This window comes from Alnus glutinosa, chromosome 8 (genome assembly GCF_958979055.1).
Source record: "Alnus glutinosa chromosome 8, dhAlnGlut1.1, whole genome shotgun sequence".
Classification (NCBI taxonomy): domain Eukaryota; kingdom Viridiplantae; phylum Streptophyta; class Magnoliopsida; order Fagales; family Betulaceae; genus Alnus; species Alnus glutinosa.
The window spans coordinates 29,812,315-29,838,218 of record NC_084893.1 but is presented as its reverse complement, the minus strand read 5'-3'; the positions used below and the strand labels follow the sequence as shown (position 1 = coordinate 29,838,218).

At 35.5% G+C, this 25,904-nt stretch overlaps 3 protein-coding genes across 13 annotated transcripts; 1 reads left to right on the top strand and 2 right to left on the bottom strand.

Moving 5' to 3' along the window:
- Positions 1-3,801: 3,801 nt before the first annotated feature.
- Positions 3,802-7,089, bottom strand: LOC133875132 (ubiquitin-conjugating enzyme E2-17 kDa). Of its 3 annotated transcripts, none has more exons than XM_062313146.1 (5): positions 6,955-7,089; positions 6,114-6,220; positions 4,958-5,085; positions 4,469-4,573; positions 3,802-4,195 (listed from the first exon to the last, which is right to left on the bottom strand). In XM_062313146.1, the coding sequence occupies exons 2-5, from the start codon at positions 6,181-6,183 to the stop codon at positions 4,052-4,054; spliced, it is 447 nt and encodes a 148-aa protein (XP_062169130.1). In that variant the 5' UTR covers positions 6,184-6,220; positions 6,955-7,089; the 3' UTR covers positions 3,802-4,051. The 3 variants fall into 3 exon arrangements, with proteins under 3 accessions (XP_062169130.1, XP_062169131.1, XP_062169132.1); XM_062313147.1 differs by having other exon boundaries at positions 6,910-7,053; XM_062313148.1 differs by lacking the exon at positions 6,955-7,089 and adding an exon at positions 6,727-6,862.
- Positions 7,090-12,154: 5,065 nt separating this feature from the next.
- LOC133875944 (probable calcium-binding protein CML21) lies at positions 12,155-15,923 on the top strand. Of its 7 annotated transcripts, none has more exons than XM_062314228.1 (6): positions 12,155-12,214; positions 12,298-12,395; positions 13,061-13,309; positions 13,878-14,080; positions 14,773-14,947; positions 15,521-15,923. In XM_062314228.1, exons 3-6 carry the CDS (start codon positions 13,111-13,113, stop codon positions 15,634-15,636), a joined length of 693 nt encoding a protein of 230 aa, XP_062170212.1. In that variant the 5' UTR covers positions 12,155-12,214; positions 12,298-12,395; positions 13,061-13,110; the 3' UTR covers positions 15,637-15,923. The 7 variants fall into 7 exon arrangements, with proteins under 7 accessions (XP_062170212.1, XP_062170214.1, XP_062170213.1 ...); XM_062314230.1 differs by having other exon boundaries at positions 12,186-12,214; positions 12,298-12,390; XM_062314229.1 differs by lacking the exon at positions 12,155-12,214 and having other exon boundaries at positions 12,225-12,390.
- A 1,193-nt stretch (positions 15,924-17,116) lies between these two features.
- On the bottom strand, positions 17,117-24,236 carry LOC133875201 (KH domain-containing protein At5g56140). Of its 3 annotated transcripts, none has more exons than XM_062313243.1 (7): positions 23,781-24,230; positions 23,591-23,676; positions 20,808-20,914; positions 19,363-19,482; positions 19,169-19,285; positions 17,872-18,015; positions 17,117-17,755 (listed from the first exon to the last, which is right to left on the bottom strand). In XM_062313243.1, the coding sequence occupies exons 1-7, from the start codon at positions 23,909-23,911 to the stop codon at positions 17,606-17,608; spliced, it is 855 nt and encodes a 284-aa protein (XP_062169227.1). In that variant the 5' UTR covers positions 23,912-24,230; the 3' UTR covers positions 17,117-17,605. The 3 variants fall into 3 exon arrangements, with proteins under 3 accessions (XP_062169227.1, XP_062169226.1, XP_062169228.1); XM_062313242.1 differs by having other exon boundaries at positions 20,808-20,953; positions 23,781-24,214; XM_062313244.1 differs by lacking the exon at positions 19,363-19,482 and having other exon boundaries at positions 20,808-20,953; positions 23,781-24,236.
- Positions 24,237-25,904: the final 1,668 nt, after the last annotated feature.

The window sequence follows — 25,904 nt, the reverse complement described above, 5'->3', positions numbered from 1 at the left end:
TACATCCTTTATTATCCATCAACAACTCTTTAAATAGAGATTACAACTTGACTCTTAAATTGAAACTAATACTTAAAGATAACTAACTTAAATAATCTCACAATCACCTTCTACAACATAGAGACACCCACTAAAAAAAATAGAAATGACTACTAACACAACCACTAACTCTTGAAGATAAAAGATAGACTCTACTCAAACTTAAATAACCACAACAATTAAAAGACTACAATTATCACTACGGTACTGTACTCAAACTAGAAGACTGCATGCAACGTGATTTCATAACAGATGTCCACACAAAAAAAAAAAAAAAAAAAATTGAAGGCCGGGGTTGGCAACTCCTAACCACCCACACATACACATATGGGCCAAATTACCTATTTAATTATTAATTATTATTTTTAGATTTTTTTTTTTAACAAAAAAAAAAAATTATAGGGGGATTTTGTTTTTGTTAAAAAAAAGTAGTCATTTTTTTTTTTTTGGTTGACATTGGAGATTTGAAAGATATTATTGTCTCAATCTAAAAATTGAGTGATAATTTAAGAAAATATGTGAAAAATAAAATCAGAGGTTTGCGTACGTAATTAGGTCGTAATTAAATTTTGTAAGCATGAATGAAAGAGAAATTTATTTGAGGAGTGGTTTGGTTGAAGATGATGATTGAAGCAAAGCTTCCGGAATTTATCCAGAAGTTTTGCTTCACCATAGCATTGCTTGATGATGATATATTAATGGGTAATGATTGAGAGAAGTAATATTTTCGAAATTTAAAATGGTAATATAATAATATTACAATTTTACCATGGACAAACAATATTTTCGGATGAATCCCTAGCACTGCTCCATATTAATTGATGTGTGATTGGGAATTTGGAAGGTAACGAAAGACGGAAAGAGTAAAATATTGTGGGTGGAAGTACGCGTTGGTACGTACATCTGAGCCTGATGGAGGCGTCGACACGACAGCTTTTGTAAGGAGAAGATAGGTCATAATTACTTTTTATATCATTCCAAGAAGAAAAAGCTACAGTTTAACGGTGTGGCGCGTACGTTAAGGCGAGGAGGAGTAGGAAAAGGAGCAGCCCTAACCCTACGTTTCGTTAATTCAAGATTTGAAGTCAACATATAGTGTTATAGTAGTTATACTGTGGAGTAAATATATAATAAATTAATAATTATTGAAATGAGAAAGAGGTGTTCTACTGTGGATTAAATATAAGTGAACATTGTGTAAAGAGTAGGACTGTACGAGTATTTAACATGTTGACAAACTGGCTTAACAAACAATTTAAGGGACATTTGTTTTCATAAAATATGAATAGAAAGAAAGCATATGTGAAAGGAGGAAGGAGTAGTGTTTCTTTTCCTTTCTACATCCTACTCTTATGTACCTTTCACCTCGTATTCTGATTTGTATTATACTGTTTATCTCTTTCTTGATCGTTGCTGTTGTTTGTTGGTTGTGTTTTTACTTTGAATAAGAGTTTTATTCTCTTTAGATCTGTCCTCATGGACGATCTATGTAATGAATGTAAGTTAAGCTCGCGGCCTGGATAGTTCGTGTGATAAGTTATCTCTCACGGATGGTTTGAATAATTTTTTTGGATATTTAGCTACATTTGTCTTAGATTTAGTCTGCTTAGAACAAATCTGCTCTTTAACTATTTTTATACACGTGTTAACGAAGGATGAAAGTCATAAATAATATTTTATTGTAAGAATTTTATTTGTATCTATGATTATGTAACGTAGTATGTGGCTATGATTTTACAGAACTTATGCTTTGTAATGTAAAAGCTTTTTGTTCGTGATTTTTGATTAATAAAATACTCGGATCTTTGGTTAAAAAAAAATGAACAAGAAGGTCAATTTGTAAAGAGTTATAGCAAAAATAATAGTACACCAAACATTTTCATACGGTAAATATATTTCCTCTCTTGCTCTTTTTTCAAACTTGATGTGAAGCAAGAAAGAAAACCCAAAACCAATCCCATCCTATAAAGCCTTTAACTAGACTCCTTCAACATATTTTTTTTAGATAAAACTTGAGCCATGCAAATTTTTGATTTTTTTTTTTTAAAAAAAACACTATATTAACTAGAACCTCCTTGCTACTTTAAAATAAAAAATAAAAAATAAAAAATAAAAAAAAATCTCTATCATCAGCGGGAAATTGCATTTTAATTTATAAGAGTTTTAGCACGCAACAATGATTGAGGCATTGAAATGTTTGGATTTAGCAAATACAAATTTACTAATCCCTCAAAACCAAAAGCCACATCAAAATATCACGAAACGAACATTACATAATTTACATATAAAGAAAGGGACAAATGTGATTGCTGGAGGGTAGAGGAAATTGATGGAAAGAAAAAAACAATGACAAGGGCCAAAGAATAGTGTTGGAATTATATATGGACACGAAAGGGACATTGCCCCTAAGTTCCTTCTGCCCCCGTCGTACGCCTCTCTCGCTCAATCTCTATCTCTCTATCTCTCTCTCTCTCTCTCTCTCTCTCTCTCTCTCTTTGTTTTTTTACCCTTTTATACTAAATGGGAGTAATAAATAACAGAGCTTAAAATATGGATCCCACACCTGTTGGCGTTGTTGGAGAAGCATTAAAAGCAGAAGAAGAAGAAGAGGAGGAGGAGGAGGAGAGGAGGCCATTTTCATTTGATAGAGACCTGCAGTGCCCACCTTTCACCCCTCCCTATTAAATATCTAAGTCATACAAATAACCGCAACTTAAAAAGTTGCATTGATGAGAATTGGCCGTCTGCCTCCAACAGGGTATTTCTCTGTGTGCTCAAGCAGCCACTGGCTGTCGGCCTTTGTCCTGTTGAGATATTTTACAGTATGGTAGCCCCTAATGATAGCTATGCTACTATAATTACTTTTAACGGTAAATCGTAAAATTTATGGCAGAAGAAGACAGCAAAGAAACAAAGGACCCAACACAAGACAAAGTACCGTACATGCCTATTGGCCCACTTGCCAACGCCGTGGTCCTTAAGCATTTAATGCCCACACAAGTTGTATAAATTGCCATTATCATGCATACAAAACATTATTCGAACAAATAGATGATAGCGCGACCCATTTGACAGCAAAGCCCAATTGAAGCAAGAAATTGAAGCTGCTCTGACAACACAAAGTGCCATCCAAATATCCAATGCCAAAGAATTGAAGAAGAACAAAACACGAAAAAGAAGGCACTCATTCTGAAATCCGATTTAGCGATGGATTGGATCTACGGGATTTATAACAAAACAAACGTAAGCAGGTTCCTTCCCAAGATCCTGATCCCCAACAGTTTCCCGCTAGGGAAAGAATTCCTATGAAATCCATCTACATAAACAGATAGGTGGTGATTGCCCAAAATTTGCTTTCATATTAACACTCTCACATGTGTAACTCGAATGGCTAAAAATACGGACAACAAAATTACTAAAAATCTTTATACCCACCCTTTCCCAAAGCATGCATAATGGGATTAAATAGCCCTTGCACCCGTAGAACATCTCGCGAAGATACTAGTTTTTTGCATCACCGCTAGCAATCGATCACCCAACCAAAATTCAAGTGGGTAGGGAATGGGATACCAAAAATCAGTACATATTTTAAAGCATGCATCAATATCTCATCGCTGATTATATTCAAGAATTAAACAGCAATTCACCCTATGCATATGTCAACCACATACTCTGTCCATGGCCTTTCCTCGTCTAAATTCATCGTCGGCAAGGCGGAAAGAATCTGCTAGTAAATGTACGGATTTAGAACCAAAAACACAATAAAATACAAACCAGAAATTATGAATGCAACAAAAAAACATGATTTTGCCACCAAGTTCCATATAACTATGCCATGTCTTAAAGTCAGATGTCCCAGATTACCGAAACCCACATTAAATTTTTCCCAAGACACAGGAGACATCACAACAGCCCAAATGCGTTCTTTAACCTTCAGATCAGCTTACATCTATTTATTTACTAGTAGGATTGCTTTAGGCATTGATATATTCCCTCATGCAGAAGAAGAGCCTTAGCCCATGGCATACTTCTGGGTCCAGGAGCGAGCTGTAGTCTCGTACTTCGCTCTGTCAGTCTTATACATGTGAGCTATCTCGGGCACCAGAGGATCATCTGGATTTGGATCTGTCAGCAGTGAGCATATTGAGAGGAGGACCTGCGAGAAACCATTGTTACAATAATGGCACATTACAAAAATTAACCACAAATCTAAACATTTCCCAAGCACAAAGACAACCTATATAATAGAGCTGCTTTAATACAACACCAAATTAAACAAACAAAAACTCAGGCATGCTATCACCAAGTCCAGGACAAACTTGAAATTGCAGTCAACCATGCACAACTATTGCAAAAACCTAAAGAATCGCATCTCATGTATAACACTTAACAAGAAATATGGATAACATAACTCAAAGAAGCACATTACCTTGGATATAGTAAGGGCAGGGCTCCACTGCTCTTTGAGGATGTCAAGACAGATACTACCATTGCTATTAATGTTGGGGTGAAAAACTTTGGTTCGGAAGGAAACCTGTCCAAAGCGTAAATAAGCAGAGGTCATGTAAATGCATAAGTAAGAACAATTGACCAAAGACTACACCTCATGAGGCAAAGGTCACCCGGTTCACTCTCCAACTCAAATTCCTGCCAGTAGTATTATATACACACTATACCCAAGAAAATCCTTCCAATAGGTCCAACATTCAAGCATCCCACCCTCCTTTTCCCAAAAAATGATTAGGTAAATAATGAAAATAGAAGGACATTTCATAGATAAAAGGACAAACAAACGATACACAATCCAAGTATTTCAAGTAGTGAAACCAATTACGTCACGAGAAGAAATGCACACACAAAGACAAAAATACGGTTAAGGCATAAAGCATATGAATCAAGACACGAGTGGAGCTTTTACCTTGGGAGGCTTGAATGGGTAATCTGGTGGGAAGTGAATGGATACAAGAAACACGCCCCCAGCAAATGGGCTGTCTGCTGGGCCCATAATTGTTGCTTGCCAGTGGAACATATCATCAGCCACAGGACCTGCAAACATGGTAAACCCCTGAATTACAAATCGTAAAAAATAAACACCATATAAAACGAACCATCTAACCATAAGAGAACAAGGTATTAGACTTATTTATTGTTAAGATAACCACTTATGCAAAAAAGAAAACAACAAAGTGAAAGCCATTAAAACTTTATGTTGATCATTTCATAGTCAACACAAACATATTACTGGATACCAAAACACCCACTAATACACAAACAGAGATGAGTGCAATCCAACTCTTCCTCTAAGAGCATGCATATTATTCTACAAATGTTATTACTACTTGCTTCTGTTCATTACTTTAATCCAATTTTTGTCCATCTTTTCCTCGTAGTTATTGTAACATTTTCTAGGCTTAATTTAAATGGTCATACATCTTCTCCTCCTCCTGTATTTTCATATACACGTTTATCACCCTTCACGTACATTACAATAATTTGACGACCCAAAAAAACGCTAGTCACATTTGTGCTATTAATCCAAAAGGATTAGTCAAATTGTAATTGAAGCCCATACTAACCTAATAAGGAACCAATATAGGATTTAGCACCCATAAACTTATTTATAATCCAACCACTCCATACACGTAATTTATCTTCCCAACGTGGGACTAACTTTCTGGGGTGTTACAATCTCCCCCACTCAAATCTCTAATGTCCTGGTTAGGGTCCATGACATGGAGTATGTCGTCAGTGACGCATGGTGTTATTGGGTTCTTATACTATTAATGAAGACGTAGAAAGACGTTAGTCATATCTGCACTATTACTCCAAAAAGACTAATCAAGTTACAATTAAAACTCCCTTCCCACCTAGTATGGATTCAATGTGGGACTTAATACCAATGAGCTCCTTTATAATCTCCCCACTCCATGCCGGCAATTTATCTTCCCAATATAAGACTAACTTTCTAGGGTGTTACAAATAATAATAACACTCATGAAACCCACTAATCCTGAAGCAGAATTAGGAGGATAGACACAATCAACCCAATTGGACAAGTGCGTATAATAACAAACCAGCACTGCATGAAGCGGGAGGGTCTCTCTGGAGGTCCTTCAACTCTTTGTTGATCCTCTTCGAAGCCATCACAGAATTCCTGCTGTCTCAGAATCTTCACCGCAACCTAAAATAAATAATAACAAAAAAAAAAAGAGCACAAAATCACAATCCCATGCAAATAAATGATTCCATAAGACCCGCAAACAACACCGAAAAAAAGTATAAATCTGACACCCATTACAAAATATAGCTTTTCCTTCCTCTCGGCAAAGTGATGGCTAAGATTTTGATTCTTATAGATACATATACATAGCGAAATAAAGTCTTATATTTTTTTAATTCATCGAAACCTGCAATTAATTCATCCTAAAACAAATTGTTATTCTCAAAATTATCAACAAACAAGTGTCTAAATAGAGAAATAAAACATGTATACATATATAAGCATTAAAATATAAACAAATAAATAATCTGAAACCGTTCGCAGGCACATGACGACCTAATAAGACAGCAATCAAACATATAAATATTATAAGAATATATTTTTATTAACATTATTTCGGTCAATTAATAATCAAAAATAAAGTAATTATAATAGTTGATTAATCCATAACATGTACTACCACTTACCTTCGTCCTCGGAACGCGCAAGATTCTGAACCAACAAATCTATCGTAAAAGAAAAAAAAAGAATCGCAAACAACTATCCAAACCCTAAAACTTTTTGGGGCAAAAAAAAAAGAAGCTCCAAAATCGAATTGAGAGAGAGAGAGAGAGAGAGAGAGAGAGAGAGAGATGGGACGAGATACATACTGGCTTCTATCTAGAGAGAGAGAGAGAGAGAGAGAGAGAGAAAACCTCCGAGCGCCGATGTTAGTGTGTAGAGGTTGAGAGGTGGGGGTGGCGATGGGTATTAATTAACTAAAAAGGTGGAGAGGGACTTATAAAAAAAAAAAAAAAGGTGGAGAGGGAAAGCGTTACTATGTGAAACTCTGGCGGTGAGTCCCGCGCCACGTGCGTCAGTACGTGTGCTATCTGGCTCTCAATTTTCTTCTTTTTAATTTTATTTTCTTTATTTATTATCTCATAATTTTTTTCTGTCCTTCTAATCTCCTCCTAACAACTTGAGAAAATTACTAAATTGAAAAAAAATTATTGAATTGGTCCTTGTGACTTGTGCTAATTGCTATAACCTTGTAATTTTAAAATCTTATAAATTCTTGTGGTATGTCTCCATCAAAATTTCAGTCCTTTTTTTTTTTTTTTTTGACAAAATTCTATGAAATTACAAATTTATTCTCAAATATAAAAATGAGAAATGATCCCTACACTCATTTCTCACAACAGCCCCACAACAAGCTGACATGACTGGTAATATTTTATTATTTTTTTACAAAAACAAAATAAAAAAATAAAATAAAATATTATTAGCCACGTCAGCTTGTTGTGGGGCTGTTGTGAGAAATGAGTGTATGGATCATTTCTCTATAAAAATTGTTAAAAAAAAAAAAAGGGTTTGCAGTGGGGTGGTCAGCCACCTCCTTAGCCAATTGCCATACCAATTTAACAATTTTTCCTAGTAATAATAACAAGATAAGGAGAGGTGTGTTGGGAGTTGCTTTTTGTTTTTCGTTCAAAAAAATGTTATAATGTAACATATAAGTGAAAAATATATTTGTATTTTTAATAGTGTTATGTATTTAAATTATTTATTAATATTTATTTGAGAAAAGAAAAAGAACAATTAACAAATAGAGTGCATTTCTAGTAGCTTCACCAAATTTTACTAGTCAAAATAGCTAAAAATCATTTTTCTCTATTATGGTGAGCCACTTTTTTAAAGCACTCCAATCAGCATCACAATTTTAATTATTCACTATCACTATTTCATTTAAATAATATCTTTTCAGATTTATTTCATTTAAATAATACTTTTTTAGATTTATTTATTCTTTTTCTATTTAATCATTTTCGAATGTTTGTCTTTTCCTAACGGTGATAGTGGGGTCAACGGTGTTGTGGTGATGAGCACAGGGATGCTGTGCGTGAGAGTTGTGAGAGAAAATTGGAGAAAGAAATGAAAAAAATGGTTTTGTACTGAGACTAATTGGTGTGATAAAGAAAAGAGGAAAAAAAAAATAAAATAAAAAGAAAAGAGAAATGACAATTTTCACTCCTTTGAAATAAGTAAAAATAAATAAAAAAATAGCGTTAGGGAAAGACCAGTGGATCAGACGAAGATTGAACCTCGAGTGCAAAGGCAGAAGGGAGCTTGACTACAAGACCCATCCATCTAGCAGGGACGAAAGTCGGCCTTAGTAATATGATTATAGTTTTTTAATGATTTGGTGAGTACTGTTCATTCATCAATTTTTTTTTGTTAAACTAGTAAGGCTGCTGAGAGTAGTTTTGAAATGTTTTCACCAAATTACCTCATCAAAAACCATAGAGCAGCTCTTCCTTAAGCTCTTTTTGTATTCAACTGATAAATAACAAATCTAATTTTGAATTTATTTATTTATCTTTGGGGAGGAATCTAATGTTGACTTGTATTTACTCAAAGGATCATATTCTGACCTCCCTTACTTTAACCCTAACTTAGCAGATCAGCCCATAGTAATGGGCTTAGATGTTCAGGCCGATGATGTTGGGCTTCAATAGCTTTGTAAGTGTGGATCAAAGTTCAAAGCTTTCCAAATGAAACCATAAAATGTTTAAAAAAATTCTTTTCCATTTTGAATGACTTCCACAGTTCAATTATTCAGTACACCAAATATTAAATGATAAATATAAGCCATGGGTTCTGACCTTCATAACTACAAGTTCAAATTTATTTTTAAAAACCTTTTTCTTATATATATATATATATATATATATATATATTTTTAAAAAAAATGCTGGTAAATGTGTTGGTAAATTCATTTTTTTTTTAGAACAGGTTGGTAAATTCAATTAGCATAATTGAGTTATTTCCTTTCTCTATTATTTTGATTTTTATATATAAACTTAAATTTCGAGAATATGTATTTATATACCGTAAAGTATATTTTTGTATACAAAATTAAGGCTTCGTTTGGTTTGCGGAATGACTATTTTATTAGGAAATGAATAGTTATTTCTAAGAATAAAAGGTGGTGGAATGAAATGGTTATTCCTAATATTTAGTCTGGTAATAATTCATATATTTTAATTAGAATCCAATCAAAATTACTAAAAAAAACTCTACATTTTTAAAAAATAAAAAACAAAAAGAAAACCCATGGGTGGCGGTCGCCCACCAAGAGCCGAGGGTGGCCTGCCACCCCCGAAGCCAACCTGGGGTGGTTGTGTCTACCCCTGATGAGAATCGGGGGTAGCACAGGCCACCCTCAAAAGCACTAGAGGTAATCACACCACCTTCAGAATGCCTCGGGGGTCCACCACAAGGTGTTCCGGGGGTGAGTCGACCACTCCCGGCTCCATGTATAGGGTGGTTGGCTAGCCAGTGAAGGGTTTGGGTCTTTTTTTTAAAAAAATAAATAAATAAATGGCTTTTTTCTGGAAAATATTGTCTTTACCCCAAAGAATAGTTATTCCTCTAATTTTTTAGAGGAATAAGTATTAAATGAATAGGTATTCCAATGGGAATAACTATTCCAATAAATAGACCTCTATCAAACAAAATAATGACTATTCCATAGGAATAGCCATTCCATTCCAAGGGTTTATTCCGCGAACCGAAACCGAACAGGGCTTAAAGATTTAGTCATTGTTTTGAGCCCTAAGAGCATCTTTAACGTAATAGACAAATTGAGTTTATAATAATTAAATTTGACTATTATGAACTATTTTTGGTCTCTAGCATAATATGCAGAATATAATTTTTCCTTCTTATGTGAATAGTAAATAGGCAGAATAACCTATTTACTATTCACATTACAAACAGTTTTTTATTGGTTTATTTTTCTTCCTTCTTCTTTTTTTTTTTCATACAAAATAATATTTTAAAAAAAGAAGATAAAGAGTAGGATAAAAAATCTGTTTGAAAATATAATAATAATAATAATAATTAAAGTAAAAAATTATATTTTTTAATAATTATTTTACCTATTATTATTAGAGATCCTCTTAAAAAGTTAAAACAAAGTGATTCCCGTTGAACACATTACGGCAAATTTCGAGACAATGGAAAAGACAGGCAAACGAAGGGATCCAGCTTATATGCGGTACTTAAAAAGTATCGCATAGATGTTTTAGTCTAAAACGGCACCGTTTTGGACTACATCATGCGGATTCATATTTTTCCATATGAGTTTAACTACAGCACGCCTTTTCTTGCCCTTTGCTGAACTGGTATGACCAAAATGCCCTCGACCCACCTCTTTCCCAATCTCGAACTTTGCCCCAAAGTTCTTCGCCTGACCTCTCCGCCGGATAATCGCCATGATCGAACACCGGCTCCGCTGCATAGATGTTGTAGTCTAAAACGGCAATGTTTTAGACTACAACACGCCTTAACAACTATTGCAGTTCCCTAGACCTATCGTTAAAACCGACAATGACCACACTGCTCGCCTATATTTATAGAACCTACAGTCTCTACTATTTGATCTGATTCCCAAACACCACGGCTGGGATTCATATTCTCCCATATGAGTTTAACTATGGTAGAAAATGACACGGCCTGCCCTTTAAGCTCTCCTTTGCAATAATTGCATTTGGTCAGAGCCCCGGCCACCGAACTATAACTCCATTCTAGAGGCTCAAGCATAAGCTGGGTTTGGAGGAGTGGACGTGTATGTATAGCACTTGGGTTACACCACCACAAAACTTCATTTCATGTGAATTTGGGGTTCATTTTGTCTCTGCATTTCGTCAATGCTCTCCATTCAAATTTATGGTGAGAATAGAAGACACTAAGTCTGTCACGTATCGTCAGTATCAAAGTGAAAAAGAGAGAGGTAGTAATTACTTGTTCTTAGTTCTACGCACCTTCCAATCAGATTTTTGGCCATTAATTGCATTTTTCTCTCCGTAGACGGGGCCACTCCTGCCTGGAGCGGGCTCGGAAAGGGGCTGGCAGAGAAGGAGTGCATCGGCATGGCCTTCTCGGAGCGGGTATCGCCGGAGATGGAGTTGGAGGATATTGGTAATGTTGCCGCAGTTTCCGCGTAAGTGTCGCCGGAGCTAGTGTTCAATCATGGCAATTCTCTGGCGAAAAGGTCAGGCGAAGAACTTTGGGGCAAAGTTCAAGATTGGGAAAGAGGTGGGTCGAGGGCATTTTGGTCATACCAGTTCAGCAAAGGTCAAGAAAAGGCGTGATGTAGTTAAACTCACATAGAAAAATATGAATCCGCGTGCTGTAGTCCAAAACGGTGCCGTTTTAGACTATATCATCTATGCGGTACTTAAAAGTACTACATAGAAGCTCGATCCCTTTTTAAGTACCGCATACAAGCCGAACCCGCAAAGGAATATCCAAAAGCATAATTAAAAGAGCACTTGAGAAGAAAAAATAGTGCGTGCGACAAAAAGATTACAGGTGGAATGCTATCAACGTACGGAAACTCATCTACTTATAGAGGGACTGAATAATTTGATAATATATTCCATAAAACCATGATTACTCTCGTACACATTATAGAATACACACTTTATATTATGGAATTGGCTCTTTAAAATTGTAAATTAATCCTTTTAAAAAAGCATTCATTGCATTTTTAAATCATAATTTTCTAAAAATAAAATTCTAAACCACTCATTTTTTGTGATTTAATTAAAATATTAATATAAAATTCAGACAAAAATTTTATGGAATTCCAATCTAAGTTTACCATGAACTAATTTATTTGTTATTTTGGGTAAATTTTTATTTATTTTTGTCTCCAATAAGTAGTTCAACCGGCCCTTAAAAAGTGAAAGTTATTAGTTTAATCTTCCTCTCCTCATACGTGCATGTGTAAAAAAATAAAAATATAAAAAAATCTTTATTTATTTTTGTGCGTGTCAAAAGTCAGCGAAGGTGGTGTGTTGTGAAAATGAAAGGGCCCTTAGATGGAGAGGGAGCGCAATACGTGGTGGGTGGAGCACAAAGATTGGTTCAGAATCCAATGAGACGCGAAGGAAGGTTCCCAACTGAGTAACAAACGCCCCCACTTCCTGTCCTCAACTTTAGCATACAACTTTTACAAACCTTTGCAACTTCCCTTTTTCTTTTTGCAGATATTGGGTGGCTTTTCAAGAAACCGAAGCGGTTGTTTCAGCTTTTTTCAATCATATTTTCGTATTTGGTTGTATCGGCACTGACTTTTTAAGGTTGGGTAAGATAACCCATTTCCAAAGTGTGTTTCTGGTTATTGGTTTGGTTTCTGTTGGTGCTTCTGATCTTTGTTGAGTTTCATTCATTCTTCCCATGCTGTTCGATTAATTTCTCTTTTTTTCAATTTGGGACTTTAACCATTGGATTGCCAAACTGTAAATCTAGCTAACAGGGTTATGAGGTGAGCTTAACATCCCGTTTGGTTGCCCGGGAAGATGCAAAAAAGAAGAAGAAGAAGAAGAAGAAAAGTCAGCAACTTTTTCCTTTTCCTACATCTCCCCTTCAACCAATTAAGAGTCTGATATAAACCCAAGAAATGTTAACATAGGATCTGAGCGTGGAGGCCTTTAATGCATATTCATTGGTTAGTCAACGACGAAAAGGATCAATGGGTATTGTAGTTACAGCATAAACACCATCAGCCTCAGGGTGTATATATACTAGGTGCTGTTATATATATGTCAGAAGCAATTAAAAGAATATTTATGGGGTTGGAAGGAATCTCATTCTAGTGAGTTTATGACCATAGCAGTGCTTAGGAATTCTATGCCATTTGTTTGATATTTGGTTCATCTGCTTCAACAGTTTTTACATAGTTTGCTTCATCTTTTGCTGCAACTACTTGGATATTCTCTAACATTTATTTATTTAAATTTATATCGGTAGGCACATAGTTAGCTTGTTTCCTGCTTCCTATTCGGTCTGGTTAACTGACAATGGGAAATATAGTGGGAAAGAGTGAATCGACTAGAAAGGGTTGGATAGCAGAAACAAAGCTTGAAGCAAAAATGGTCGAAGCTATGAAGAAGAGGGCATCTGGAGGAAGTGCAATCAAATCATTCAACAGCATAATCTTGAAATTCCCAAAAATAGATGAGAGCTTAAGAAATTGCAAGGTTATTTTTGAGCAATTCGGTAGGTAGCAGTTTCAATTCATTTCTTTGTTGAACATTATCAGTAGATTAGTTATCTTGGCAACACAGAATTCATTACCATAAAATTAAATGTTGTTGTGCTGTATCAATTAAACTAGAAGGTTATGCATCAATGTCTTTCCAAGAATTGTTGTTTGTATAGATAAGTTAGAGACTGATTGATGCAGCTAATAAAAAGAATAATATATAACTGCACCCCTCATCGAACTCTTTTAGGGTGAGGGATTATGCTGGTTTTTTTTTTTTTTTTTTGCAGAAATTTATATATTTGTCTTCTACTGTCTTGAACTTAAAATTTATTTTAGGATTGCCATGTATTTTGGTAAGCCTCAGATCTTAATGATGCTTAATTGGTTGTTATTTCTGAAAACTCACACAAAAATATCTACTTCATTATTTTCCCTTATGACTGCTAAGAAGAATGTGTTTAGTGTTCTCTGCATGTGTGGTCACATGATACACACACAGGAATACTCCTTTTTTGTTTTTTTTCCTTCTTTGTTATGATTTATAGCTGCTTAGATGTGTGCCTTTTCTTTTGGTTGCAGACGAGGATTCAAATGGTGCCATAGATCATGCGGAGTTGAAAAAGTGTTTCAATAAGCTGGAAATTTCCTTTACAGAGGAGGAAATCAATGATCTCTTTGAGGCATGTGATATTAATGAGAATATGGGTATGAAGTTCACTGAGTTCATTGTACTTCTCTGCCTTGTCTATCTTCTCAAAGACGATCCCGTTGCCCTTCATGCTGTATCCAGAAAATATTTTCTCTATGTATTTCCTTTTCAAGTTTCCTTTTACTTGACAGCTGACACATGAACCATCTAATAAGGTATATTTGGTAGATGTATACCAAATCTCTTCTCTCATTTACAGAAGGGTATCATATTTCATATGCCTTTGTCTTTTTGATAGCTTAAATATTTTCTGAGGTTACTATATTTTCGTATCAACAGATAACACACTTCATGTAAATGTTTTATCAAAAGAAAGGGCTGTATTTTCATGGTCAGTGATTTCCTGAAAGTTTCTACTGTATGCCTTATTACTTGTCTACTTGCATTTTTTGTAGACAGAATATATCTCTCTCCTCACGAAGTGCACATACAAGCACATTCATTTCAAATTTATTTGGTCCTGTCCTGTCTTTGAGATCATTTAAAATATGTATTTTTTGGAGGGCTTAATTTTATCCATCCACCAAAATCTGAAGAACCACCAAAGAGACTTTTTTTTTTTTTTTTTTTTTTTTTTTTTTTTTTTCTGGTTATTGGCCTAGAAATTCAGTCGAATGATGGTTGGAAAATGCAAGTCATTTAAAAGGTGCAGGTTAAGCTTATCGTATGACCATCATGACTTGCCCAGTTGACATCATGAGGAAATATATGTTTTGCAGTAATACTGCCTTCTCTTCTTCTTCTTGTATTACTTGACACTGCTAGAAATCACACATGGGGATGCCCAATCTGGAGGCCACATTTGAAACTTTGGTGGATGCATTTGTCTTCCTGGACAAGAACAAGGATGGTTATGTCAGCAAGAGTGAGATGGTCCAAGCCATAAATGAAACTACATCAGGAGAATATAGTTCTGGACAAATAGCCATGAAAAGATTTGGTAAGCTCTGTGTGTGTGCATCAATGTCTACGAACGACTCAGATAGACTCATATGCTTAATATGTTACAAGGCATGCTTATGCGTACGCATTTTATGCAAAAGAGACTTGCATCACTAAGAGATGATTTGCGGTAGTGCGTTTGCTGGTCAAACTAGATTGTATATAAGTTTTTATTTTAGAAGAGAATTTTGAAATTGATTTAGTATTTATGCCCATTGCTGGAAAATATTAATTCCATTGGTCTCAGAGATTTGCATCTAGGCTTCTTAGTATTTGCCTTAGCTAGCAGGAAATATTTGCCATATATGTACACCTGTTGTCTTGGTCTGGTTGCAGTAATGTATAATGGCACTCAGAGTTTGATGAAGAAATGAACATGAATGTTCTTGAGTCTGGCTAATGATGATGCATTTCCCATCAGATGGTTAGAGTTTAGTATGTCTCTAAGCATGTATAGACCCTGCTATACATTCCCTGGATGTGCTTCAGCCCCTCTGGTGTATAATTCTGTCTAAATAAACTAATGACTTTCATGATGATGTTAAGTGGTGAGTTTGTTTTACTTTTGCAGAAGAGATGGACTGGGATAAAAATGGAATGGTGAACTTCAAAGAATTTCTCTTTGCATTCACCCGTTGGGTTGGAATTGGTGACATCGAGGATGAAGAAGGTGAAGAAAATGTCTGAATTAATATATTTGAGCCTCTCCAGCCATCTTTGGTTATGATGACCGAAACTGCAGATCCTCAAGCTGTCGAGTTCCTCCATATTATTAACTTTTCCAATAATAGCCATGTTGATATAAACATGTATAATTATATCCTGATTCCTTCCTTGAATTACTAGGTATATAGCCAAGTATACAACCCAATGCAACTATTTATCTGCTGCAGAGGATGAGTTTGTAATGGTTTCAAGCAGTCATGCATGAAAGAGAGGCTAGTAATTAAATGGATGTTTTTTTTGTGGTTAAAGGAGTATTGATTGCTAAGGAAATCGATGGCATACGATCAATGGCAGAGGGAGAGGGATCACAATGATCAAGCACAGGAACTTTTTTGTTTTGTTCACTCCGAAACACTAACAAAATTTGGTTATTGGCTTCTAAAGAGTATCACATACGTTTTGGTTTTGTTCTTCTCTAATGGTAAGACGTAGTGAATTGTATTAAAATTTTCAATATCTGATTGTACACTTACTTCACTTACCCCCCGAATTATCATGCTTTTAAAAATAAAATTGAAAACAGAAAAAAAATAAAATATACCCTTAATTATTATTATTATTTTAAAAAAAAAAATCAAATAAAGGGAAAAAAATAATAAAAAAGGGGCTAATGACATGGGTCACAGAAGACCCGACACCGTGGGGAGTGGGTGTTTTTTTTTTTTTTTTTTTTTTTTTTTTTTTTTTTTTTTCACTTTTTCTTTTCTTTGTTTATTTTTTATTTTATAAACGAGATATTTATTCATCGAAGAAAAAAAAAAAAGGCTCTTAATATCTATTTTAGAGAAAATTATTAAATTGGTTCATGTAGTTTGACCTTGTAACAAAGAAATCCCTGTAATTTTAAAGAGACTTGTTATTTCTCCACATCTTTTTTTCAAATCTTTCAAATCAACCATTGCATTTGATTTGGATAAAAAATGAATGGAGATAAATAGGAAATGGAGAAATAACATTTCTCTAGCAAAGTTCTTATGAAATTACAAAGGCATCATCAATGAAATCACAAATTTTTATGACAACCGTCTAAAACTAGTTAGATGTCATTTCCATTTTTTCCACAGCATAGAAGTTTTCTTCTTGAAAATGCTATGAAGTGATATTTCATTGGAGAAATTGATAAAATGACTAAATCAAGCTGAGTGTATTGAACTTACAGTAATATTTGAATGATGGAAATAATATGTGGCCAATGTTATTAGGATGACTTGATAGGAATCAATGTGGATCCTGGATTGAGAACACATTGATGGGAATCAATGTCTAATTCTAAAAAATTAAGAGTCTTAGGCATTCCACAAACAAACATTTAACAACAATCCATCAAAGCAGAGCAGTCATGGTAATTCTTAAGAGCTAATGAGAACACATTTGAGAAGCATTTAAATGGAGAAGGCAGGGTAAAGGGAGTAAAAGCTATTAAGACTTGTACACTAGCATATAACAAAGAATGATTTCCATCACATCTAAAGTACTATACTTGATAAATACAAATCACTCCAACCCAGAAACCAAGCAACAGGGTAGATCATTGTTTGCCTCACTTGTATGCAAACCATACCTTAACTTTCTCACCAGAGATCCCCATCACCACAAACAAAACTGTCATCACAAGCTTATAGTATAACCTAATAAACAAAGACAGCTTTGGAGGGAGAATGTCCCGACCAAACTGCCTAATGCAAAAACACACATAAGCATACCCCCTGCATTCGATACGGTCCTTTACTACGTGACACTGTCATTAAGCCTCCCCCTAACAGAAACACACTTCATATAGAAACAAGTTAGAACTAGCATATAACGATGCCAGTGCCCCGACGGCAGTTGAGGCATTGGCTGGGACTGCAACACCTGCAGCGTGGGAACTGCTGTTTACTTCCACAAACTAACGCACAAGCTCCAAAAGCCCTCTAAGAATGGGGATCCATTACCCCCTAGTCTTGGCCCTCTTCATACCAAGGCTGTTGTGGAAGGGGGACACCGAACCGGCCATAGGAGAACCCTCTTCACGAAGCGTACCGTTGAGCATTGCGAGCTCCCGTAGCTGCTGTTTCTTATAGAAATCATGGGTTTCCTCCTAAATTAGAAAAATAAAAAGGAGAGCCAGATTAGCGCGGATTAATCCAAAGGAGGCAAAAATACTTGTAAAGCAAATGAATAATATTTACAAGAGGGGCAAAAGTGAAAACTTGCCATAGGTTTCAGCAAATCTTCAAGTATCTCACGTGATTGCATCAGTCGTGCATCAACTATTTCAACTGGTAGTTCTGCCTCAACTAAAATATGGAGAGGTTCATTCAAATGCTCATACCCTGGTTTTCCTCTCATCATCTCTTCCTGTAAAAACAAGAAATAAAACAATCTATAGTTATATTCTCATAGTACAAATGAAAAGCGGGAATTGAATTTCAATTGGTGACGCAGTAACAGTTTAAGCTCAAGGCACATAGCTATAAATTGATCAACAAAACCGAAAACGTTCAGAACCGCGTCAGAAACTACACTCTGGCAATTAGAATGAATCAAAAGCTGAGTTTTTTAAAAGCGCGCACAGTTTTTTAATAGATGATGAACATCAAAATGGTCTTGAAATATACTCAGAGAAACTTGTTAAGATAATGAAATGAATTGTAATTTCACTTTCCAGGTTCATCAACTGCCTCAAGAAGTGAACATTTTTGCTACTCATAAGCGGAGGGACTTAAGAAGCTCATGTGTACAAAGACCTCATATAGCAGAGAAGTACCCCGACAGTTTTCTCTTATATGCAGTGACACGAAGCTTCTTGGAAGTGAAGGTGAAAAATGCACGAGTTGGAAGTTTCCAGAAAATCTGTCTGGAGTCTGATTTAATAAAAGTATTTTCTCATGAGAATCCAAAATTCATGAAAGCATCCCAGATTAGTCCACAGAGCCAAAGAAGCAAAAGCAACAAGCAAACCTTCTAATTATCATTTCTCTCCGAAAAGAGAAGGATTTTCAATTAACAAACAATGAACAACATGAAGCCAAGGTTTCTTAAAGTTCTCTCCAACAATATGCTGAAGCCATGAGAACTTAACTACTGAATTCATCATTAAAAATACTTTAAAATGAACTGAAAAAAAAGGGTGCAAAATAGAGTTTACATAATGCTTTGCGTCCATATGATTCACCAGGTTTTCAGTATGCAATCAAGAAACATGGATGAGACCTAGTAAAAAGTACAAATTTGTAATGGAACTTGTTCCAAATGTTGTGTTAATCCAATTCTCTTCATCAACTGGCACTTAACTAGATATTTTTTTGATTAAGTAATCAAATTATCATAAAAAGTGTAAGGCGTCCTTAAGTACACAGGAAATATACAAGAGAATACACAAAAAAACAAGGAGACACTTAACTAGATATATTTATGATATGAACCGCATTAACAAGCACTTTCTCATACTACTGGTGAAAATGAAAGTTTCAGCATGCACAATCATCAATACAAAAAAAATTCATTATACCCTAGTTGGATCCTTAATGCTACCACGCCCTCTGATCAGAACACGGCACTCAGTACTTGCTTCCACTCGCTTAAGAGAGTTTCCCCTAGGACCAAGGAGGCGCCCAACAAAGTTGTACTGTAACAACAAATCAACATCAGAAACTGCCAAAAAGAAGAGTATAAGCAATCAAACAGGAGCAAGTTTATTCGTACATTAGGATATTTCTCGACAGGGATATCCACTCTCATAGTTCTTTTAGCAATAATACCAGATGAGCTACCTTGAGAACTCAGCCAGTTTTGTGCTGATGAGGGCTGTATTAAACCCGACATCTGTTCATTATAATTCCAGATTTGTTAAATCTTACAGTAATAGATAAATGCAACTGTTTGTCATGCATAATGTACTGTAAAATTTTGGCTCCTGGAGGAGCTCCAAAGATTCTCAAAAGATATCTACAACAATTATCTTGCAGCAGCTCTGAGAAAATGTTAAAGAAAAAATTTCTAGAAAAACAAACCAAGGAGTAATAAGTACGCTAACAAAAAAAAAAAAAACACAATAGAACAATTGTCTTGCAGCAGATATTTACAACAGTTGTCTTGCAGCAGCTCTAAGAAAATGTGAAATAAAAAATTCTAGAAAAACACACCAAGGAGTAATAAGTATGCTAACAAAAAAAAAAAAAAACAATAGAACAATTGTCTTGCAACAGATATTTACAACAGTTGTCTTGCAGCAGCTCTAAGAAAATTGGAAATAAAAAATTCTAGAAAAACACACCAAGGAGTAATAAGTATGCTATAACCCAAAAAAAAAAGAGACCATAGAACAATTAAACCACATGCTGACATTCACATATAATTGTAGAAGATTGTGAAATTCAAGGGTCTAAATCCAAAAATAAAAAGCAGAGGAATTAAATGTTTGTATTTGACAACTACTAAGAGGCTCAACGGTAATGCAGTTTTTTGCATCAGATGAAGTCATCTGACCAGCTGTTTCAGTGACACGGTGCATCAGTAACCTCAAGAAACCCCACCAGCCAATTAATACCACAAGATCCACCCTTGTAAGGCAAACTGAATATCACTATTCCATTAACCGAAGGGTCAGTGGTTAGCACTCTGCAGGAGAAATTTAGGACTCCCACACTTGAAAACCGAGCCCAGTCAATTAATACCACATGATAAAACCCTTGTAAGGCAAAATGACTAACAATATTTCATCAACCAAAGGGTCAGCAGTTAGCACCCTAGAGGAGAAATTTAGGACTCCCACAGTCTCAAAACTTCTATACATTGGAGAATGCCATGCTCAAAACTCTCTGCATATAAGGCCTCCGTACTAGCAGGAATTGCATTTATACATCAGAAGTAAAATTAACAAATATGTCATGTATAGGAGTGCCTTGACAACAAATAAGGGAAAGAAGAACCATCTTATTACGTTCCTGGAACAGGAAGCTAAGCTAAAATCTATTTTACATTGCTCGAGGATGTTAGCTTCAACTACCTGTCAAAGAGTAGCATAATCTACAAACACTCAAATAAATGTTATGAGTTAGCACGAAATGAAAAGATCGTGTCAGTAATACTTCTGCAAATACAGTAAAATTAGATGGAAAAAAGGTTATGTTAATGGTTAGTATCCGTACTTCTGATTGGAACCGTGATGGCCATCCGTTCAAATCGGCGCCTCCATTGGGAAATATTCCTCCAGAAGCCAGGGGGCTAGCATGTTCAAACCCACTTTGACCTAAAACTGATGCATTCCCCAACAGTGTGGTTACACGCAATATTTCTGCTCCAAAAATGTCAATTTTCAAGAATAAGATGTACCAGTCAGCATTTGTTAAAAAGTTAGCAGTCACCACAAAATGGACAGACAACACGGATCTTCTGAGTCAGTTAAAATTAATGCTTTCCTCATGAAATAAAATTTAACCTTATGAATGCACTCTAGGAAAAAAGAGAAAAGTGAAAGCATGGGGGGGGGGGGGGGGGGGGGGGGGGGAAAGAACATGAAGTTTAATTCATCTTGTTTCACTAAAGTCAGATAATAAATAGATTTTGTCTTTATGATTGGTAAGTTATACAAACACACGACATCTCTTGAACCCATGACTTCATCTTCCACCTTGTTCTTTTTATATATATAAAAATAAATATAGTCTTATTAAAAGCGTAAGGCGCCCCTAAGTATACTGAAAGTATACAAAAAGAAACACCTAACTAGGAATAGAAAAACGAACAAGGAAATTAGCAAGACTAATCGACAGTGGGGACGAAAAAGCTACCATCCAAAGATACAGAGTATGAAAAAATGAAGCTAAAATATCCTCTATGAAACTCTCCAAATCTTCTACCTTGTTCTTATAAGGGAAGAAAGTGTTATTTGAGCTAAAGCTTGTACCCATAACCACTCACCAGCCTAGGTCATGACCAAGATGAAACCAAATTCCCTAGAACTAAGCCTACACTTTTTTTCGTTTTCTTTTTTTTTTTTATAAAAAAAATGACCAAAATATACTGCATAGGTTGTTGGGACAAGGCATAATGGATCAACCTACTAAGTTGACCTCTAGAATCTTGTATCGCAACATGTGCAGAGTTCTTTCTGAACTTTCTAGATAGATTTCACAACCTTAACTAGGCATCTGAATACATGCAGCTATGCAAGAAAACTGTTGGGAGAGAGTTTAAAAGGTCCAGCCTACCATCCTACTGAGTGAATTATCCCCTCTACAATGCTGCTAGGTTTTTCACTAATCTTCTCAACTTGTAGACTTTTTCGACCATTGGGTAACTGTGACAACAGGAAACAATTTTGAACATTAACCTTTTTTTTTTGTAAGTATTTTTTTTTCAACATTAACCTAACACAATGTGGACAAAAAAGATGGAATAAGTTGGCAAGGGCTAACCAACACTTTATATGATCCCCGTCTTCTATACTTGCACTTATTACTGAACGTGAGAAAGAGAAGGAATACCTCCTAGTAGTAAATCACATATATCATATCATTGATCTTTAAAAATCAAGACATAGTTTCCCATAGTTTTCACCTTTGCTTCCTATCAGCACACAAATTAATCAATATTACACAACTGAACTCAAATTACCAAAATTTGGGTTCCTTTTGGCCATATACTCTGCAAAGTCATATGTCAAGAAGATTGATCATATACGGTCCAAATGCTCTTGTATTTGATCCTATAAGACACCAAATCTGGAGCACTATAGGTAATAATAATAACACTTTGGGCCCTAAGTCCATCCATAAAATCAAAAAGATGATCTTCCAAATCCTTGATACAGTACACAGCAATCTTGGAGATACAGAGACACTGATAGCAGATTTTCAATCTGAGATGCACCAAACGCTAAAATTCCTACCCCAATGAAACTAACTGTGACCATGCAACAATGGTGCAGACATTGTAAGAACCATACTTGCACCAGCCAAAAACTGCTTTTTGCCAATCAACTTAGAAGTTAGAAGCCAATCAATTTTGCCAAAACTAAGATCAGAAGTGAACCAACCTATATCAACACTGCATAACTCTTTGCAAGTCCACAGACAACTAATAATACACACTATGATTTCAGCAAAGCAATTTAATAGCTAACCTTTTAAATCTGGTTGCGATGATTTGAAAAAGAAAATTTTTTACCCGAGAGAGGTGGCACGAAGCTCTACTGCTATACAAATGAAGTAGCCTACATTTACATAGCAATAAAATGGATTGGATTGATGCATGTCAAGACCCTCTAAGTGCTATTCCAGCACCGCGCTATAATACAATCACCAATCAATAACTTTGGACTCACCTAACCCCCCCCCCCCCCCCCCCCCCCCCCCCGGAAAAAAAAAAAAAAAAAAAAAAAACTCTGGAGTTGCCTATCCTACAGCTAATCATTCTTGCAACCTAATAAAAAAAATTAGAATATCAAACAGAAAAAGAAAAAGAAAAAAAGAAACAAAAAGTTGAATTTGGGGTTTTGCATATTTTAAAATTATAAGGGGAAAAAACTCTGGCTGAAAATTTATGTTTGAAACGTTTTATCATTGGGTATACTTATATGTTTGAAACGTTTTATCATTGGTTATATAAGTATCTCATGCAAGTTAATTTATATTTTTTGATTGTGCCGTTGGGTATTTATAACTTAAGGCCGACATATCGGCTATGCGTTGATCCAACAAGGCTTTGCTGCGATACATACACCAGCTTGCGTGTTTTGTCCAGATTTTTTTATATTCAACCATACCAATCTGTATGAATTGGTGAAAAAGTCCCCGATCTACCACTTGAGGTCGATACTGAGTTATCACTTGCAGACATCAGTATACATATATTGCTTCCATTTGTTGCCCTTATACCATAAGTAGATATGGCAAAAAGAAATATGAAAGCTAAGCTGAAACTGACTCACCTTGGTTTAACAAGCGACAGGCGTGTGGGAGCACAGGCATAAATGGCGTAAGCTTGTGACGCTCTGCCAGTAACTCCGAGAGATATCTGAATCGTCAAACATCACAAAATTTTATTAAAAGCAAAATCAGAACAAGAAGAAGAGAGTTAAAAACAAAGTAGATCTTGTTAGCTGTGGAGTGGAGTAGTACTTTTCTTGGTCGACGATGGCGGCGGCGACGGATGAGGCGGTGCGGAGGCCGGAGAGGTGAGGAGAGGGTGGGGCGGAGGGAGAGGGAGAGGGCGAGTACGCCATGTACCTTCCGCCACCGGTCGATGCCATTTCTTCTGTCTCCGAGTCTCTCTCAATGGATTCGATAGATGGTATTGAATTCAATCGGATCCCTCTGACTCCGCGCGTGGTGTGGTACGGTTGCTTCTCTTATCTTTGAGGCTCTGCCTGGCTCTGGTGGGACGGTCCCGACCAGACGCTCTCATCTCTACCCTATGCGTCGGTGCCTTATTTATACCTCAACCCTCAAAACAAAAAAAAAAATTAAAAGAAAAAATAAATAAATAAATAGACGGTGCAGTGATTCATTATTTTACGTTCAGGTAGGTAGACACAGTAGACACCACTGGCACTCGGTGAATACAAAAAAAAAAAAGAAAAACAAACAAAAATGGATCACTGTTCGTGAAATTTTGAACCTAGTTTCTTTTGCCTTTGAGCAACAGTTCCTGGAGGAAGAAGAGGAGGCATCAAGGAAATTGAAAACCCAACAATGGCAATGGCTTTTGACCTTTTGTTGCGTCAGGGAGGCCTGCCAAGACGATAAAATAAAAAATAAAAAAAATACTATTTTAAGAATTTACAACTAATTGAGTGCCTAACTAACTCCCCCGCCATGGGTGTAACCCAACCACTAATCTTAAGTTATATATTTTTGATCACAATGGATTTGGCTTTGTGATTACTCCAAAACCCATCAATCAAATTTGATTATCTTTTCTACAACAAATATGTGCATTTTCTTTTTCTTGCTTCCGCCCATTATTTTCGTATTTAGATTTCTACGCAAAAATCTCAACAAGTGTAACGATTACACAAATAAAGACAAACAAAACTCCTGCTAAAATAGTTACGAAATTGTAACGGTGAGAATAACTACTACGTTCCGAGATTTCAGATTGTCGAGCTAAGCCCAACAACTCACCAATTCAAGCATGCCCATAATTAATCTCAATCTACGACAAACCCTTTGCTCCTGCTCTCCTTTAGACCCACGTACAACTCCCTTTGCTAACTTAAGTATACACGTCCAACGAGTCCCCAATTGTATCTACTTGTTTTGCAGGTATCTCTGTTGATTGAACTTAGCCGTGTATACGTACGAAAAAGGTAAAAAATTTGTCATCATCAACGATTTTAAGCAATCCGCACTTGGATTTAGGCCATCGATGAAAATTAAATCACGGGCTCACGAAAAGGGTGGGTCTATGATTGTTCTCAAATCAGACCAATTGTGGTGGTCATTGGTCAGTCTGAAAACGAAATCATTTGTATAACAAATCAAAAGTAATTATGATCACTTACATAAAAAAAAAAAAAAAAGTAATTATGATCTTCTGTTCCTTAATTCATATATAATAAAGCAGAAAATTTGCAAGATCGACACGTACGTGCGAAAATTGCAGACGATGTCGTATACACGTTTCGGTTGTTGGAATGTTGCTTTAAGAGTTTCGATAGATAACTACGTTTTGCAAACATGTCTCTCTCTCGTCGAGGAAAAAAGTGGCCTATACATTACAGATTGTCTCTCTCTCTCTCTCTCTCTCTCTATATATATATATATATCAGGTTGACTTTGACAGATTACACTGCATCAGTTCAGACCCAGATTTCATTGACATTGTATGCACGTATAATCAACACAACACTGCAAATTAACAACTTTTTAAGTGAGCTTATTTCGTCACAAAAACTTGTGTATTCCATAGTATGAGTTCAAAAAAGTAGTTATTTAGCTCTTAGATTTATTATTTCATACGGGGATAAATTTATGTAAAATATAAAATAAGAGAAGAATAGTGGAAGCAAGAGAGAAAGAAAATACAAGAGATTTGGAGTGGATCAGCTTTAAAAGGGCCTGCATCAAGTACCACTGATTATGACTATCTTTATTGTATTGAATTGTGATTTGTATGATATAATTGAGTTACATCCTTTATTTATAGGAATTTTGTCAGAACATGGTTTTTGGGTTGTAATGTCTAGATTTGAGTTAAAGATTAAGTTGGTTCAAGACATAAATAATTTAAGTTTATGAATG